This window comes from Balaenoptera physalus (assembly GCF_965194825.1).
Source record: "Balaenoptera physalus genome assembly, chromosome: 12".
NCBI classification, from domain to species: domain Eukaryota; kingdom Metazoa; phylum Chordata; class Mammalia; order Artiodactyla; family Balaenopteridae; genus Balaenoptera; species Balaenoptera physalus.
In genome coordinates this window covers 28049108-28064621 of record NC_138897.1, presented here as the reverse complement: position 1 = coordinate 28064621, position 15514 = coordinate 28049108, and the positions used below count along the sequence as shown (strand labels likewise).

The 15514-nt window shown below is 37.7% G+C and overlaps 1 protein-coding gene and 1 long non-coding RNA gene across 5 annotated transcripts in view; one reads left to right on the top strand and one right to left on the bottom strand.

Moving 5' to 3' along the window:
- Positions 1-15514, bottom strand: part of LOC309639455 — a 177860-nt gene that overhangs the window by 98062 nt on the left and 64284 nt on the right. The window lies entirely within an intron of this gene.
- ARK2N (arkadia (RNF111) N-terminal like PKA signaling regulator 2N) overlaps positions 1-15514 on the top strand; it is a 77244-nt gene that overhangs the window by 51558 nt on the left and 10172 nt on the right. For 3 of the 4 annotated variants that reach the window (XM_082416644.1, XM_082416643.1, XM_082416642.1), the window contains exon 3: positions 5133-5315. The exons of the other annotated variant lie outside the window; for it this stretch is intronic. In XM_082416644.1, the coding sequence (XP_082272770.1) occupies positions 5133-5315 (183 nt within the window). The remainder of the gene's footprint in view (positions 1-5132; positions 5316-15514) is intronic. 4 annotated transcript variants of the gene reach the window in all.

Sequence of the window (15514 nt, the reverse complement as noted above, 5' to 3'; positions counted from 1 at the left end):
AGTATGATGTAAGAACAGATGTAATCCTTAAAACTTTATTCCTCCCTTGGAAACTATAACATCTAAATTTTTAATAATTGAGATGAATATAATGCGAAAAGTACAGAATAGTTATTGACTCGGTTTTATTTTTAAAATGTTTTTTTAACTCTTAAACATAAAATTTCAGTGCATATTGCTGCATTTCATTTTCATTTAGCACTATCTTCTTATTTTTCTTTTTGCTAAAATAGCTTTATGATACTATTATAAAGAAAAGATACACAGTTTTTGGTATTTAAAGTTGTTTTTCTAGAGATGGCCCTTTTCTATATAGATTTTTTGTCTTTTCTGGTTGATGTAGTTATCTTTTCCAAGAGACGCTTTGAAAATGACTGTTTTCTTTTTATTCAAATTGTTCTCTCTCCATGTGTGTATATATATTAATATATATGTTGGTTGATAGTAATAAAATACAGCATATGTATTCTCAAGTATTTTTTCTCATTTGCAAAATAATCAGTTTTCATCTTGGTAAATATTTAGATGTGTAATGAAAAAGCTGTTTTCTTATTGGGTGGGTTCTACCAAAATGCAAATTCCCTTCTGCAACTCTTGAGGTTTTCCCCTTTCTCTCAGTCCCTCAGGCCCACACCTTATTTCCCCTACACCTCTTTTCCTTACTTGGTCACCACACACATGCTCCTCCTTCTTAGACTCCTTGGCTAGGTAATTTCTAAGAACTCTTCTTTCAGATGTAACTTTTTTTGAATCTCACTATCTGGATTGAGGCTGAGTGTGATTTCCACCCCCTCCCACTCTCTCTAGATGTTGTAGATAATGGCACTGGGTTTATTAGGCCCTTTAATGACTGGGGCAACAGAACCTCTATGGGGTCCTTTGCAGCAAGGTCGATTTTTTTTCTCTCCTAGTGAGGGGTTTTGGGAGATTGGCTGTAGTAAAGAGGAGAGAAGGAATTTATTCTGGGTTTTATTGTATATTACTATAGCCATTGAAATGGGAATTGAATGAGCAAACACTGTATTTGTCCATTTGCCCCATCTTTTCTTGGGCCTAAGACTTAGCAATAGAGAGAGAAGGAGGAGTGATGTTTCCAGATGTCTCTGGGATACAAGAGGAATTCCTGTTTCCTAGATCTGATTAGATTTCATACTGGGAGACTGACAAAACTTGTGTTAGTGGAAGGGCTCTCTCTGTAGGCAAGAATGATGCCAAATATGAAATAATCCCAAATGATCTCTATTTGGCTTTGAAACACTTTCATATAAATACATCCAAGCTGACATTTCACTTCAAACAAAAATAAAAATACGAAAGCCACATGTGTGATGACCTCATTAATCCCAGCAAAGCATTTACTTAACAAGTGGGTTAATCTATGACCGATAGAAGGCACCAGCCCAGTCAGTGATGAGTTCTCAAAGCTTCTTGCATGCAGGCTGTGTACAGCAGAGTTTACATACAAAGATAAGCAAGCAAATAATGAAGTAGGGTAGGTGCTAATTATAATGGAAAGGTGGGGCATTGGACCAGTATTTGAACTATTGTGTTCTGTGTTATGTCTTTAACCTTCACCATAACCCTGTGAACAAACTGGGTCATACAGTTAAGAAGTAGGCAGGACTTTAACTTACGTATTTGCTGCCAAAAATCGGTGTACTTCCTATGCTGCTCCCAGTCTCATCCTGTATATTTCCCATTCCCTCACCACTGATAACAACTGTAAACTATTCTGGTTTCAGCTACTGAGGACTCAAATTTCTCATCTGTAAAATGAGACTGGTAAATTATGTATTATATAGTTCTAAAATTCTGTGCTTTTTGTTGTTAACTTTGAAAAGAGGGATTTGTCAGAGATAAACGTAGTAGAGGATGTTAGGCTTTGTTTTGGTTTGTTTTTTTGTTTTTGTGATTCAAATTTTTTCCATGAGATTTAGAAGAGAACATATTTGAATAAAAGGAAACTAATTCATAAAATTAAACATTTCTCGATAATAATACAGAAGGTTTAAAGTCACACAGGGGTAAACTTCACTGTATCAGGAATGTGTGATGAACAGATACATCTGTATTTTGGTATTTGAAAAGTTAGAACCTGTTTATAGACTAGGAGGTCAGAGAGAGGACACAAACCTATCTAGCATAATATAGACAAGTTGATGTTCTTAAATAAAACATAGTCGGTGGATTGCTTGACCTTTTATTTTTCTTCCCTTGTAATGAGCAGCAAAAATTTCAAGATATTTCAATCAGGAGAAGAAACGGCACTTGGATTAACTACAGACCAAGTAGTTATTAAATAATTGTGTTAAATTTACCTTTATAGAGAGATGCTCTTAATGACTATAGAAAAACTAGTAAGTTCATCATTATAAATTGATGTTGTAGGATTGACAGATACCAAATGGGAGAATGTACGGTTTGGATAACCTTTTATGTTGTAAACATGGACTGCTTAGTGACTACATTTTAAATTGGAAATGTTTCCATGTGTAATTTTACTTGAAGTGACTATTTTGATGTTTTTGAAAGTCAAAATAATCTTAGTAGCGGCGCAGTTGTTTTAACAATCAGCGAGAGGAAGGACACAGTAGCTTCATGTTTATTCCATCCTGTAATGAATTGGTAGAGTCAAACTGGAAGTGTAGATAGCTGCTTCTGTTATTAATATGCTGAGTTTTTCTAGCTCCTCCTCAGTGGTTTGATTTTATTTTTTCCTTCAAGAGATACTTATTTTAAAAGGATCTTACCTGTCTCTTAATTCTGCTGTGTAGCAAGAATCGTGTTTTAAAAGAATATCATAAATTGTCCCCATCAGTTAGCTAATATTCACACTTAGTGGTTCAAAGTCCAAGCCCTGAGGCTAAGTGCTTTAAACATATCTTATTTAATTTTGGTTTGCTAATAATAAGTGTAAGGTGACCTTGGAAAACAAGATCCTTAATTGTGGTTTCTTGTTGGAAGGCAGAGTTGGAAAGGCAACCTTTCCTTTACTTTATTAAAGTTGGTTTAGTACTGACTTGTCATTGTTTGAATATACTAGATATAAAAATTGACAGTGATAATTTATTTTAATTTTTAAGTATAATTAAAATGTGAAAATATTACTGTCTTTGTTTATGATGAATACTAAATTTAAGCTAAGCTATAAGGTGTGCTGTTTGGAAATATGGAAGATACAAGAATGAAGCCAGATAACAAGTTTATGCTTGTATATCCTACTGATGAAGACTTTCAGACAAGTTATTTCCATGGGTAGGTGATGTTACTCTGCATGTACATATACACTTATACTTTTTGCATGATTTCACATGTAGGAGTGGTACAATTTTGACTTGACTGTTGACCTGTTGCCTCAATTTGGTGGTTGTGGTGGGGGGAATGTGAGGGCAAGAGGTTGTGAATGGTATTTGTGATATAAATTTTAAAATAAATCACTTTTTTTTTCAAACACAAAACACTTAATAAAGCCCTTTTAAAAATAGAACATTTGGTCAAATAGTCAATATTGTACTTGACCCTCATATCTTCTGCAACCAAATATTTGGACATCACACAGTATCTTGATTCCATAATAATCATTTTGAACTCTGACGAGAACTCCATAAATGTTACAGCTTTCTTTTCTTTTTTAGAAAAGAAAAACCTCAGACATGAACCAGTGTTCTGCTATTTGATCTAAAACCCATTACTAACTGATACTGAGGCCACACTGTTGAATTTTATGAACATGATTTACCCTTTTGGGAATTGGAAATTATTCTTAAGTAGTCAACTGAAATTGTCATGATCGTCAGAATTTCATATTGTGATATGTCTGTTCCTTATACGGTGGCACTTAACAACTCATTTACTTTTATGTTTGGTCATTTTTTATTTTAAAAATGTTGCTACATAAACCTATGGTTTGGGAACTTAGTCTTAAGGGATAAGTACCCCAAGTGTGTGTTCCATGTTCTGTTTAGTGACAGTTTACACAATGGATGTTTGTATTAAAACAGTAATCCTTCATTCTGTTCTATTTTAATGATTCGTTGGCATATGTATTCCTTCATAGTCAAGAGTTTAATAAAATAGGTCTGTTTAATGTTAATTTGTTGGATGATATTAAAAAATCTTTATGGAAATAAGTGATTTGCTTGCACTTCATAAGTAGCTGTTGGGGGAGGAAAAGCATTTTATTTTAAAATGGCAGTAGTAAGGGATGTGTTTCATAGTTGACTGAAAACTTTATTTTTGCTTTTATATTAGAAAAGGGTAGCATTTTAAAGCATGTATCTATTCTACAAGCATGAATATTGAATTATTTTAGCATGAATCACTGCAGTGTAATTACTTCAGAGCTCCGCTGCCATTTTCAGCTAGCTAGGGTGATTTGGAGGTAGAAGGGATCTCTTTTTTCTAAGAATTTTAATATCTTCCTCTCAAATAACCCATAAGGTTGTGTATCATTTCCTTGGAGTGTGAGCTGGTTGTTTTTCTCAGGGAAAAGAAAATAGAAATATCCCTCATAAGACATCCAAAGCAAAATCCTGAAGATGGATTTCATGAGCATTATCTTTTTGTAGAATATTGTAAGATGCATAACATCCCTATTATTATAAAAGAGCTTTACTGGAAATAGATGTCAGTCAAGTAGAGCTCTTAAAGTAGGAAAATATATATTTGATTTTCTTCTCTGAATCTATTAGGGACTTCTAGTATTAGCTACTAAGAGGAAGAAACTAGATTCATTCTCTTAAAATATAAATTGAGCTTAATAGTTTGCATCAGTGTTTTTCTTTAAAAAATCAGTTTCACTTTCTCTGTAGAGTCTTCCCCTTTTTCTTAATCTTTTGCTCTTTAGGAGAATGACAGGAATTCAGTGTAACTTTTGTTCAGTATAGTCTTGTCTTTGTTCTTCATAATAACACCCTTTTTCCTTCTTCCCAAATGTGTCCCTCATCTTTGTAAGCTCGGGTTATCTCTTTCATTTTCATATCATGTACAAAATATTAGATTGTATAAAGTGCAGCTTTTCTGACCATGTAGAATCATAAGATAAAGACAACTGGCATTTAGGGGGCTCTTAGTTGCAGAAGTATTTTCACCCCACAAGTTAGATACAAGTATACATTTTCTTTCCTCCCTAGATGGACCTCCAGTTGTAGCTCATTATGATATGTCTGACACCAGCTCTGAGCCAGAAGTGGTAAATGTGGACAATTTATTGGCGGCTGCAGTAGTTCAAGAGCACAGTAATTCTGTAGGAGGCCAGGACACAGGAGCTACCTGGAGGACCAGCGGGCTTCTAGAGGAGCTGAATGCGGAGGCAGGTTGGTCTCCCTTCCCCCTCACCCCTTTCTCTGATGGTATAGTATGCATGTGTCCTGGCAGCTATTTTCCTTGCTGAGGAGAGCAGGCCAGCTAAGAGACATCTGGCATTAGATGATTGTGGCTTCCAGGGTGCCCTTTATAACAGAAAAGATTTGGGTAGCATGTCATTCGTCTTTCCTAATCACAAGAAAGCAAAAATGAGAATATCTAGGACAAATTGTAGGCATCGGTAGATTTCAGTATATGTACTTCTTGAGTTAAAAATGCCTAACATGTAAAAATTACCCAGATGACCTGATACTACCTCCCACCCCCACCCGCAATCCCATCCCCACTTCTCAGTGGTTTCACTCGCTTATGGACCTTGTAGTTTGGGGAGGGAGCTGTTACAATTTGCCCTGTGAGGCTGTTGCAGTGCAGTGCTGCACTGTTTCTTCTGCCTCTCAGTGTGCAGTGTCCCTGTTAATTCCTTTACAGTTGTTCTCATTTTGTCTTTTCCAACTCCTTTCTTTCCGTTGCTGTCTCTGTTATCTCAGGAAACTCTCTCTCCGTCTTGCATTGTTTATCTTGCTTCTGTGATGATTCTTAAGAGTGATATTTTATTCTCTATAAGAAACCTATTGCTGTTACCTTTGAAAACCTTGCACAGTGCCTCCAAGTCTCCTTCATTATGTTCCTCAAAACTCTTTCTTCCAACATTCTTTCTAATTTAAACCTTTTTCTAAAAGTACTAGTGCTTTTAGAAAAGTTTAGGAAAAGAGGTAGAGGGGATTGAGAGACAGACTGCTCATGTAGTGTGTATTTTCTTTAGTGTCATAGAAAGATTATAGTTTTCTAGTTAAATTATAAATTGTGTTGGCTTAATAACTACCTAAAATATTATTTTTATGGGAAATGAGTTTTGTATTACAAAAATAACAGTGGGTTATAATTTAGAACTTTTTATATTGAAATTGTTAGGGTAAAAGGGGAGACAGAACTCCACAGATCATTGTCGTTAATTCTTCATTTCATAATCTTTGATTGAAACTGAATAAAAAAGTTTCTCTTATTTGTTGAGCTTCTGATTAATTTATTGTGACTAATTTTGGAACAGGACCTGGATTTAGTTTTAACTGTGTTGTGACTGCTAACTGCCTATTTAACCTTGGATAAGGTGATTCTCCTCTGGACTTAAGTGTTTATATGTATAAATACTTAATTTGCCCAACAAGGATCTTTTAAGTATTTATTAATGTGTATAAGTACTTTGAAAAGAATTAAGTAGTAATACTTTATATCAAAGGGGAGTAGTTTATCTTAATTTTCATCCATTGACAGTTAAGTGATCCTTTCTACTTCAATTTTACCACCCTGTTTCCTTAGTCTTGCCATGAGATGTAGACCACTTTATAGTAAATTCTTAGGAAAAATATGAACAATTACTTTTTGTTTTTTTCTTTTCATACAGAGAATTTTAATATTAGTTTGAACTATATAGGATTGTTAATATTTGACTTTCTCATCTACAACAAATTTAGCAGTTTAATATGAGTTAACCTAAAAGTGCAAGGTTTGGGGTGTTACAGTATCATTAAAGTCACTAGCATTGGGTGGGGGGAGCATCACATTTTCAGATTCAAGTAATTGTTAGCTTGATTATTTAAAAATACCACCAGGCTTTGGTGCTTAGCTCTAAGCTCTAAGAAATGAAACATGGCAAAAATATTTGAGGAGGGAAACAGCCCCTCTCTACTCCAAAGCTCCCCTGAATTTGCTATTTAATGTCTGGTATTCCTGTGTATTCCTCCATACTTCTACTGCATTTGTTTTGTATCTGTAAACAAGCATGTTTTAATACTAATTAGTATTACATAGAAGGTAATCATTTGCAACTCGCTTTTTTAGTTCAACATGTTGTGAAGTTTGTTCTTGTTGATGTGTTGCTATAGTTCATTTACTTTTTACTGCGATTTAGTATTCCAGTGTATGACTATATCATAATAGACTTACCCAATCTCTTCTTGGACATTTAGGGTACTATTCCAAATGATGCTGCCATTGACATTTCCTGTACATGTCTCTTGGTACATGTGTAGAGAAAGCACATGTGTGTGCTTTCTCTATATATTACAAATCATGTGTAGATTTTTGTATATTGTAGGACATGGACGTCACTGTTCAAGAGATCCCCATGATATTTTCTTATGAAGCCATTTATTGGCTCATTCAAAGTTTTTTTTTTTTTATATCTAACATGCAGGTCTGTGAGTAATAAATAAAACTTAATAATACACTGTAGTCTTGATGTAATTGTCATAGTGGGAACCCATTTTGTGAATTTGAATATACTTAACCATATCATAACAAAATGTTCATAGAATTTATTCTCAATTGCCAGTTTATAGTTTTGATACTTGGAGTATTAGTATCAATTAGATGGTCATTCTTGAGTTTGGAGTTTAAGATAAATGTTGTAATGGTTAATCCGAGTCTTCCTTCTCTCCCTCCCAATAAAATAAAAACCCAGTCACTGAACTAATTAATTAATAGCAGCAGTGGCTAATTGATAGCAGCGTCTCAGACCGGGTCTACGGTCCCACTCCATTTAGAATCACATAAGCAATCATTAGGGATAGAGTAGCTTATCTCTTTTTCTAAGCAATTAGATGATGTTCCTGTATGCAAAATAGTTTTTAGTGTTTAGTTTTAGTTTCAACCAAGGAAAAAGAGTTGAAATTAGGAAAGCCATTGGTCAAGAAATCTTTCTGACCCAGAAAACTTTCTGAACTTTCCATTTCAGCTCTTGCCGTATGTTTACTCTTTCTCACTTGATGCTAGAAGTGGACAGTATAGTGGGTGGCAGCCTGCTGCCAGCAAACAGCCTGATTTTGAACCAGCAGCCACTTGCACACTGTGTGACTTCAGGTAAATTATGTAGAGCCTCAGTTTTCCCTATCTACAAAACTTGGATAAAACTAGTATCCACCCCAAGAGGTTATTATACTGTTACGTGAAATAACATATAATGTGCTTCGTATAGGATGAAGTACACAGCAGGCCCTCAGGAATGCTAACTGGCATTATGTTAATATATTTAGGCTGAAGTGGACTAAGGAAGTGATTAATGGACCCAGTCAGTGGATTTCTAATTTATTCTCCTGCCCTGGAATGAGTTGCTCTTGCTGCAGTATTTCCTAAACTTTGGCCTGAGCATAGAAATTACCTGGAGTGCTTATAAATATTCAAACTCCTAGATTTCTCCCTGAAAATCTTGTAAATAGATCTGAAATGGGGTCTGGGAATCTGTTATTAATAACTTTTGCATCGGACATGTTTAGGAAACTGTACCAGTATATCTGAAAATAGCTTAATTTTTGTTTATTGCTAATAATAGCTCACTGTAAACATAAATGTAGATGAGGCCAAAAGAAGCAGACGTCTGAAGTACTCTTGGTGTGGAAGGCTTATAATCATTACACTAAATTTATTTAGAGGTCCTCCCTCCCTGGAAATTAAAAATTCTAAACAAATGATCTCATTTTTTCCATCAGCCTTCTTATTAAGAAGGTAGACTATGAGCATTTTCCCCATCCTTAAAATAGGTCTGGTAATCTTGATTTGTCCGTAATACAAGCTTAGTTGTAGTGAAGAGAAAAAAGTCTTGGGTTTCCTGTTCTTAGAGTAGGGCGTTTTATGGTCAGACCAGAATGACCATGTTTCTATTGTTAGCACTATTATTTTTTAATATGTTTGTTTATTTATTTATGGCTGTGTTAGGTCTGCGTTGCTGCACGCGGGCTTTCTCTAGTTGCGGTGAGCGGGGGCTACTCTTTGTTGCTGTGCGCGGGCTTCTCATTGTGGTGGCTTCTCTTGCTGCGGAGCAGGGGCTCTAGGTGCGCGGGTTTCAGTTGTTGTGGCATGCGGGCTCAGTAGTGGTGGCTTGGAGGCTCTAGAGCACAGGCTCAGTAGTTGTGGTGCATGGGCTTAGTTGCTCCGTGGCATGTGAGATCTTCCTGGATCAGGGCTCGAACCTGTGTCCCCTGCATTGGTAGGCGGATTCTTAACCCCTGCACCACCAGGGAAGCCCTCTATTGTTAGCACTTTAAAATCATTGTATCAAGTCTTGTGCAGGAGATCAAGTTTCCTCTTTTTCAGCTGGCACATGTGGACTGTAAGATTTTAGATTTCTGATCTCCTTTTCTCCCACTTTTTAAAGTTTTTAATATTTTTGTTGAAAAAATTTAACACACGGTAATAATTTGTTTGCTTTAAAGCTAAATGAGTAGTGATTTAAGATAGTAATCTTTTTTATAGCTAGCATGCCACTGTCATCCAGTATGTAGTAATTTTATATACTTCAAATAGTCTTAGGACTAGTTCTTAGTAGATATATGATTTAAAAAGAAAATGTTTGCCGTGATAATTTAATCACTACCTTTTCTACTTTTTGATTTATTTATGTGTTGAAAAGATCTGTAGTGGGAGGACAAAAATTTAGAATTTTCTTATAGAGTGAAAGCAGTTATCTTTCCAAAGAGCTACACAGGGAAAGACCTACACAGAGACAACCAGCTGCCACAATAACTAAATATAAATCCTTTGCTTTATTTTCAGTTTAATATATGGTAATTGTGGTGTTTACACTTTTTCTTTTTTTCTTTTTTTTAAATTATTTATTTATTTTTGGTTGTGTGGGGTCTTCGTTTCTGTGTGAGGGCTTTCTCCAGTTGTGGCAAGCGGGGGCCACTCTTCATCGCGGTGCGCAGGCCTCTCATTGTCGCGGCCTCTCTTGTTGCGGAGCACAAGCTCCAGACGCGCAGGCTCAGTAGTTGTGGCTCACGGGCCCAGTTGCTCCGCGGCATGTGGGATCTTCCCAGACCAGGGCTCGAACCCGTGTCCCCTGCATTGGCAGGCAGATTCTCAACCACTGCGCCACCAGGGAAGCCCCTTTACACTTTTTCTAGAGAGCTTATTCTTGTTCTAGAATAGGAGTAGATTGCTACCACTGACAGTATTTGAAGAACCTTATAACATCTTTGACTCGCTTTTGTGTATGCTTTAGGCACTGCTCTGCCATTGGATTCCTTTGAGGTCAAGGGGGGCTGGTGCAGTGTGGGTATGGCCCAAAGGCCAGAAGAGTGTTGGGCTCTGCACTAGAGCTTCCAAAAGAATGTGTGACTTGCTGAAGAGGGTTACATTGAGAGAAAAGGACTAATTGTCCTGGCTCTGAAATAGAGGAGGGGATGCATTCCTGGCTGTTGGAGAATGCCATGGTGTCTCTTATAGAGCATGGGATCCCCCAGATTTGGTGTGGATCCCAGCTGACTTGTTACCTGAGTGGCACATTTTATTTAATGACTCTGAGAGGAAATGTGGTAGAACACTCACACCATTAGTCTAGAGTTGTTAACACTCACCAGGAAATTTGTACCCTCCCACTCCATCTCACCCCCCGCCCTGCCCGCCTCCCCTGTTTTATCTTATACTGACTTTTAGACCAAGCAATAAAGATAATGGCTAGAAGAGCAGACCCTGATTTTAAGTGATCAGTTTTAGAGCATCATACAGGTTCTTTAACAAAACTAAATGCCAACAAGTTTGGATTATAAATTTTATGGCCAAAATTGCACCGCCAAAATGGTTTGGATTGATCTGATAATGTAAAAGCAATATGTAAATTATTAGTTTCTGAATACATAATGGATGAATAACATTAGAAGAATCTTAAATTTTGGTGATAGTTAACTTGCTTTTCCTTTTTTTTTTTTAAGATTTAAAAAAAATATTTATTTTTTTATTATTATTTATTTTTTGGCTGCGTTGGGTCTTCGTTGCTGCGCGCGGGTTTTCTCTAGTTGCGGCGAGCGGGGGCTACTCTTCATTGCGGTGCACAGGCTTCTCATTGCAGTGGCTTCTCTTATTGCAGACCACAGGCTCTAGGCACGTGGGCTTCACTAGTTGTGGCACGCAGGCTCAGTAGTTGTGGCTCGCGGGCTCTAGAGCGCATCAGTAGTTGTGGTGCACGGGCTTAGTCGCTCCGAGGCATGTGGGATCTTGCCGGACCAGGGCTTGAACCCATGTCCCCTGCATTGGCAGGCAGATTCTTAACCACCGCGCCACCAGGGATGGCTTTTCTTAAGATATAAAATTATGAGCAAAAGTAGCATCGTAATTTTTCATTTTGTCCCTCTTTAAAAAAGAAAAAGGCAGAGTGATGATACTTCCTGATCTGAGATGAGGCTATGTAGTTGATAGGGTCAGGATGAGGGGCCTAATCAATGAAGACTCGTTATTTGGAAATATTGATGACTGAGACATTTCACAGAACATTCCACACATTGGAATTATAAATTAGAACTGTGGAAATAGAGCTGGGCACAGAGCTACTAGGAATTAACTAATTCTGTCATGTTCTTGTTGTGTTTTCTTAATTTCTGTTGTTTAAAAGCATTGAATAATCAAGGAAGAAGAGTTTGTTTATAGCAACCATGACTTCTTACAATTTGCCTTTTTAGTTTGGTTTAATTCAATTAGCTTCTTTATTTTTAGGCTGGTTAGGGCTGAGCCCCTTGCTGTGAGTCTACCACAGGGGGTTTTAAGTGTCTCTTGGGGCTCTCTACTCTTTGCTTTAGTGAGTAGGCATGGAGAGCTTGGGGGTGGCTGTCCAGACAAATAATGAGCATTCATATAATAATGAGTAATAGTGATAGCAGGACTTAAAGTGGAGAGGGGAAGGAGAGAGGTGGAAGAAAGAAAGAAACTAAGTGCCAATAATGTTTCACATTGAGTGAAACTTCTAGAGTGAAAGGAAAACTTCTTGGAAGATAAGAACTGCTGGTGTTGGTACATGAGGATGGAGGACAGTAATTTGTAAGTGATCCTGATCCCCAACCTGAGGTGTAGGAGTCAGAGGCCTGCAGGGGAGGCAGCATTTTCAGGAAAGTCAGGTTTCCACAAGGAGGTGAAGAGAAGGTTCAGTGCCGTTTTCCATAGAGCTGGCATTCCAGAGGGCAGTGGAGTGGAAAAATTGTAGGAAGGGGAGTAGTAGGTGGCTGGAGCAAAGGAGGATAACAACTGAGTAGGGGACAAGACAGACAAATGGATGGTCCTAGAGGGTTGTATATTTTGTGGGTGGCGAGGAGGGTGGAAGTACGTTTTACTTCTCATAACCATTGGTTTTCCTCCTACCTCTTCCTAATGCTTTCTCATTTCGCACTGGCGGCGTTTTTGGACTCATACTGTTACTCCCACTGCACTATTCCTCTACCTCATTGAACCTATCACCCAGTCCTTTTTCAGCTCCCCCTAGCTGCATTTCTTTCCCTATCTAGCATATGTTAAGCCTAACTCTCCTTTACTGATATCCTCAGCTCCTCGTATAGTTGGCTTTCCTGTTGTACCCATCTGGCCACGTCTGATCTCTGGATGCACACTCACAGCCTTTATCCACACTGGAGATGATTTTTCATGTAGTTGGAAAGTTGTGGGTCATATTAACTTCTTAATCTGCAATCTCATCCTGGCTCTCAGTGCTGCCCAGCACCTTCCCCCTTTCCTTAGGCAGCATTCTTTCTTCACAGTGGCTACTTCACTTTTCTAAACCGACTCTGCTGTCCTACCCACGCCTGTGCTCTGCAGATGGCCTTTCTATATTCTTTACAGATCAAGATTACCTCAGCTTTCTGCCATCAAAGCTATTCTCTGCCTTTTTTTCTAAATATGGCCAGTAAAAATACTACATGCACATACGCATCCCCCTCCCTCAAACCCATATTCCTCTCAGTACCATCTATTGCCTTTTCCTCCATAGCCAGACTTCTTAAAATGTGTCTGCTCTTCCTTCCCTTCCGTCCTTCTTCGGCTTGCTTTGCTACATTAGCTTCAGACCCATCATTCCTCTGAGGTTCCCCTGGCCAAGGTCATGTATGATCATCTTATCACCAATTCTAGTGGCCTCTACTTAGTTCCTCCTCTTATTGTGCCTCTGTATTGGGCATTGTTAAGCACTTCTTCCTAGAAATGCTCTTTTTATGGTGCCCTGGCTTCATGTCTTCAGATTTTCTTTCTCTGTCTCTTTCTGAACCTTGGTGAGCTCCTCTTTCTGTGCCCATCCCTTAATTATTGGTGTTTATCAAGGTTCTGTTCTAAGCCCCCTTCACTCCTCTGGATGACCTTTATCTCCCCACCTATTGGGAGGACTTACCAAATCTGTTATTTCCTCTCTAGACCTCTGACCTGAGCTTTAGAACGGTAGTACCTTCAACTGCCTATTGGACATCTCAAAAGCACATCATCATCCTAAGCAACCACCCTCACATGTTCATTGGTGCACTGAATGGCACTGTATCCAGTTACCTAAATCAGAAACCTAGGCATCGTTTTTACTTTGCCTGATTCCCAACATTACTCACCCTTTGTACTTACAGAAACACAATATTCCTCCTTTTGTTTCTTTTCTAGTTCAGCCATAGTCGTTTCTCACCCCGGAAACTATAGCAGTCTAACTGTTTTCCTTGCCTCTAGTATTTCTTGCCCTGCTACTGGTTCCATTTCCATACTCCAAAAGGAAAAATTTCAAAATACAAAATCAGATCATGTCATTCCTCTGCTGAAATCCTTCATTGGCTTCCTACTTCTCAAGGTCAAGTCCAGGCTCCTTACCCATGATCTGACCTCTGCTGACTTTGCCAGCTCATTTCTCATTACTTTTTTTTTTTTTTTACTACCATTATCCCAAATTTCACCAAACTTCTGTACCCTCAAGGGCACACAGTGTTGCTTATGGTACTTCCCTTCACCTGTGCCTACTCTTCCCCGAGAGCTCAGTGTCCTTGATTATCCTCAAGTCCAGGAAACATTCCTTTTCTCTGTGCATCCAGGGCATTATTATTTACCTCCCTATCAGACTAGTTTTCAAGCCATAATGCAATGGACTGCTTTTTATTTTCCCTGACTATATTGTAAGCTCGTTGAGGGTGGAAACTGCCTCCCTTGTTTATTCCCTGTAGTATTCCTGGCACTGAGCACAGTGCACAGCATATCACAAACAAGCATTTATTTTAGAAACAAATAGATAAAGTAGACTGTTACAGCTGTGCAAAGCAAGGCTGCTCAAAATACTGAATATGGACAGGTTGAAGGTTTGGGAAAAAGGGAGTCTATCAATTTGTATTCCTCCATAGCAGTGCAGTAGGAACCGTGTGCATGGCGACAGTCTTAACTACAACATTGAAGTAGAAATTGGATAAAAGACTTGGCCGCAAGCAAAGTATTGGAGTCACAGCAAGAATCTAGGTATACCAAATCCAGACTTAACCAATTCCACTTAAGTAACCACCCTAGATTTAACAAAACTGGGTTTTGTCTGGTGGATGCCACCTTTTGTATGCTTGTAGGGTTCAACACCACTGCCCACACCGCGTAGAATCCTATCTAGATTATTTTTTAATACAGAAGGTTAACAAGCCTATGCAGACTGTAATACAATCTCAATCACCAGTTGTATCTAGAAGCCTTTTTAATCTTCTGTTTTCTCATGTGCATCATTTTCAATTGAAGAAAAAAAGTAAAAATAATATTAAAGAATTGTGAAAAAGACCCACAATCATATTCAAATTTGATTACTTTTCATAGCTTTTAACTAGCCCATACATATTTTTATCTTGTTATATGTAACTCTTTGTATGCTGTACATACACTTTTCCCAAATTTCTACATAGCACTCCAGTGACTATCATTTGACCTCATGACACTTTGCTTATTTAAAGTTTTTTCTGTTAGGCTAAATTCTCAGAGATGGGATTATAGGGTCAGAGAGTGTAAAAATTGTAAGGCTTTTGCTTTGGGATGTCCGTGGTTTTCCAAAAGGGTTATGCTAGAAGTTGGCAGGAGCATGAAAGTACAAGGTTTCTTAATGACCTTGAAGCATTGAAGTGAGTGAGGTGAGAGCGGAAGAGAGAGTTGTGTACATAAAATCTTATTTATATTGGTTTAGCTTTTATGATGTGTCACAAGGGATTATTTTTTTAAATAGGGAGAAATAATTTTGTATCAGATGACAATATATTCAAATAAAAATAGCCTTTAAAGAGTAAATGAAAATTTATACCTGTTGCAACTCTGTTTATTCCATGTTAACTCCTAGATATTCTAAAATTCATCCTTTTAAGTCAGAACATTCAAGAGCTGAGTACATAGGTTGAATTTTAACCCTTTT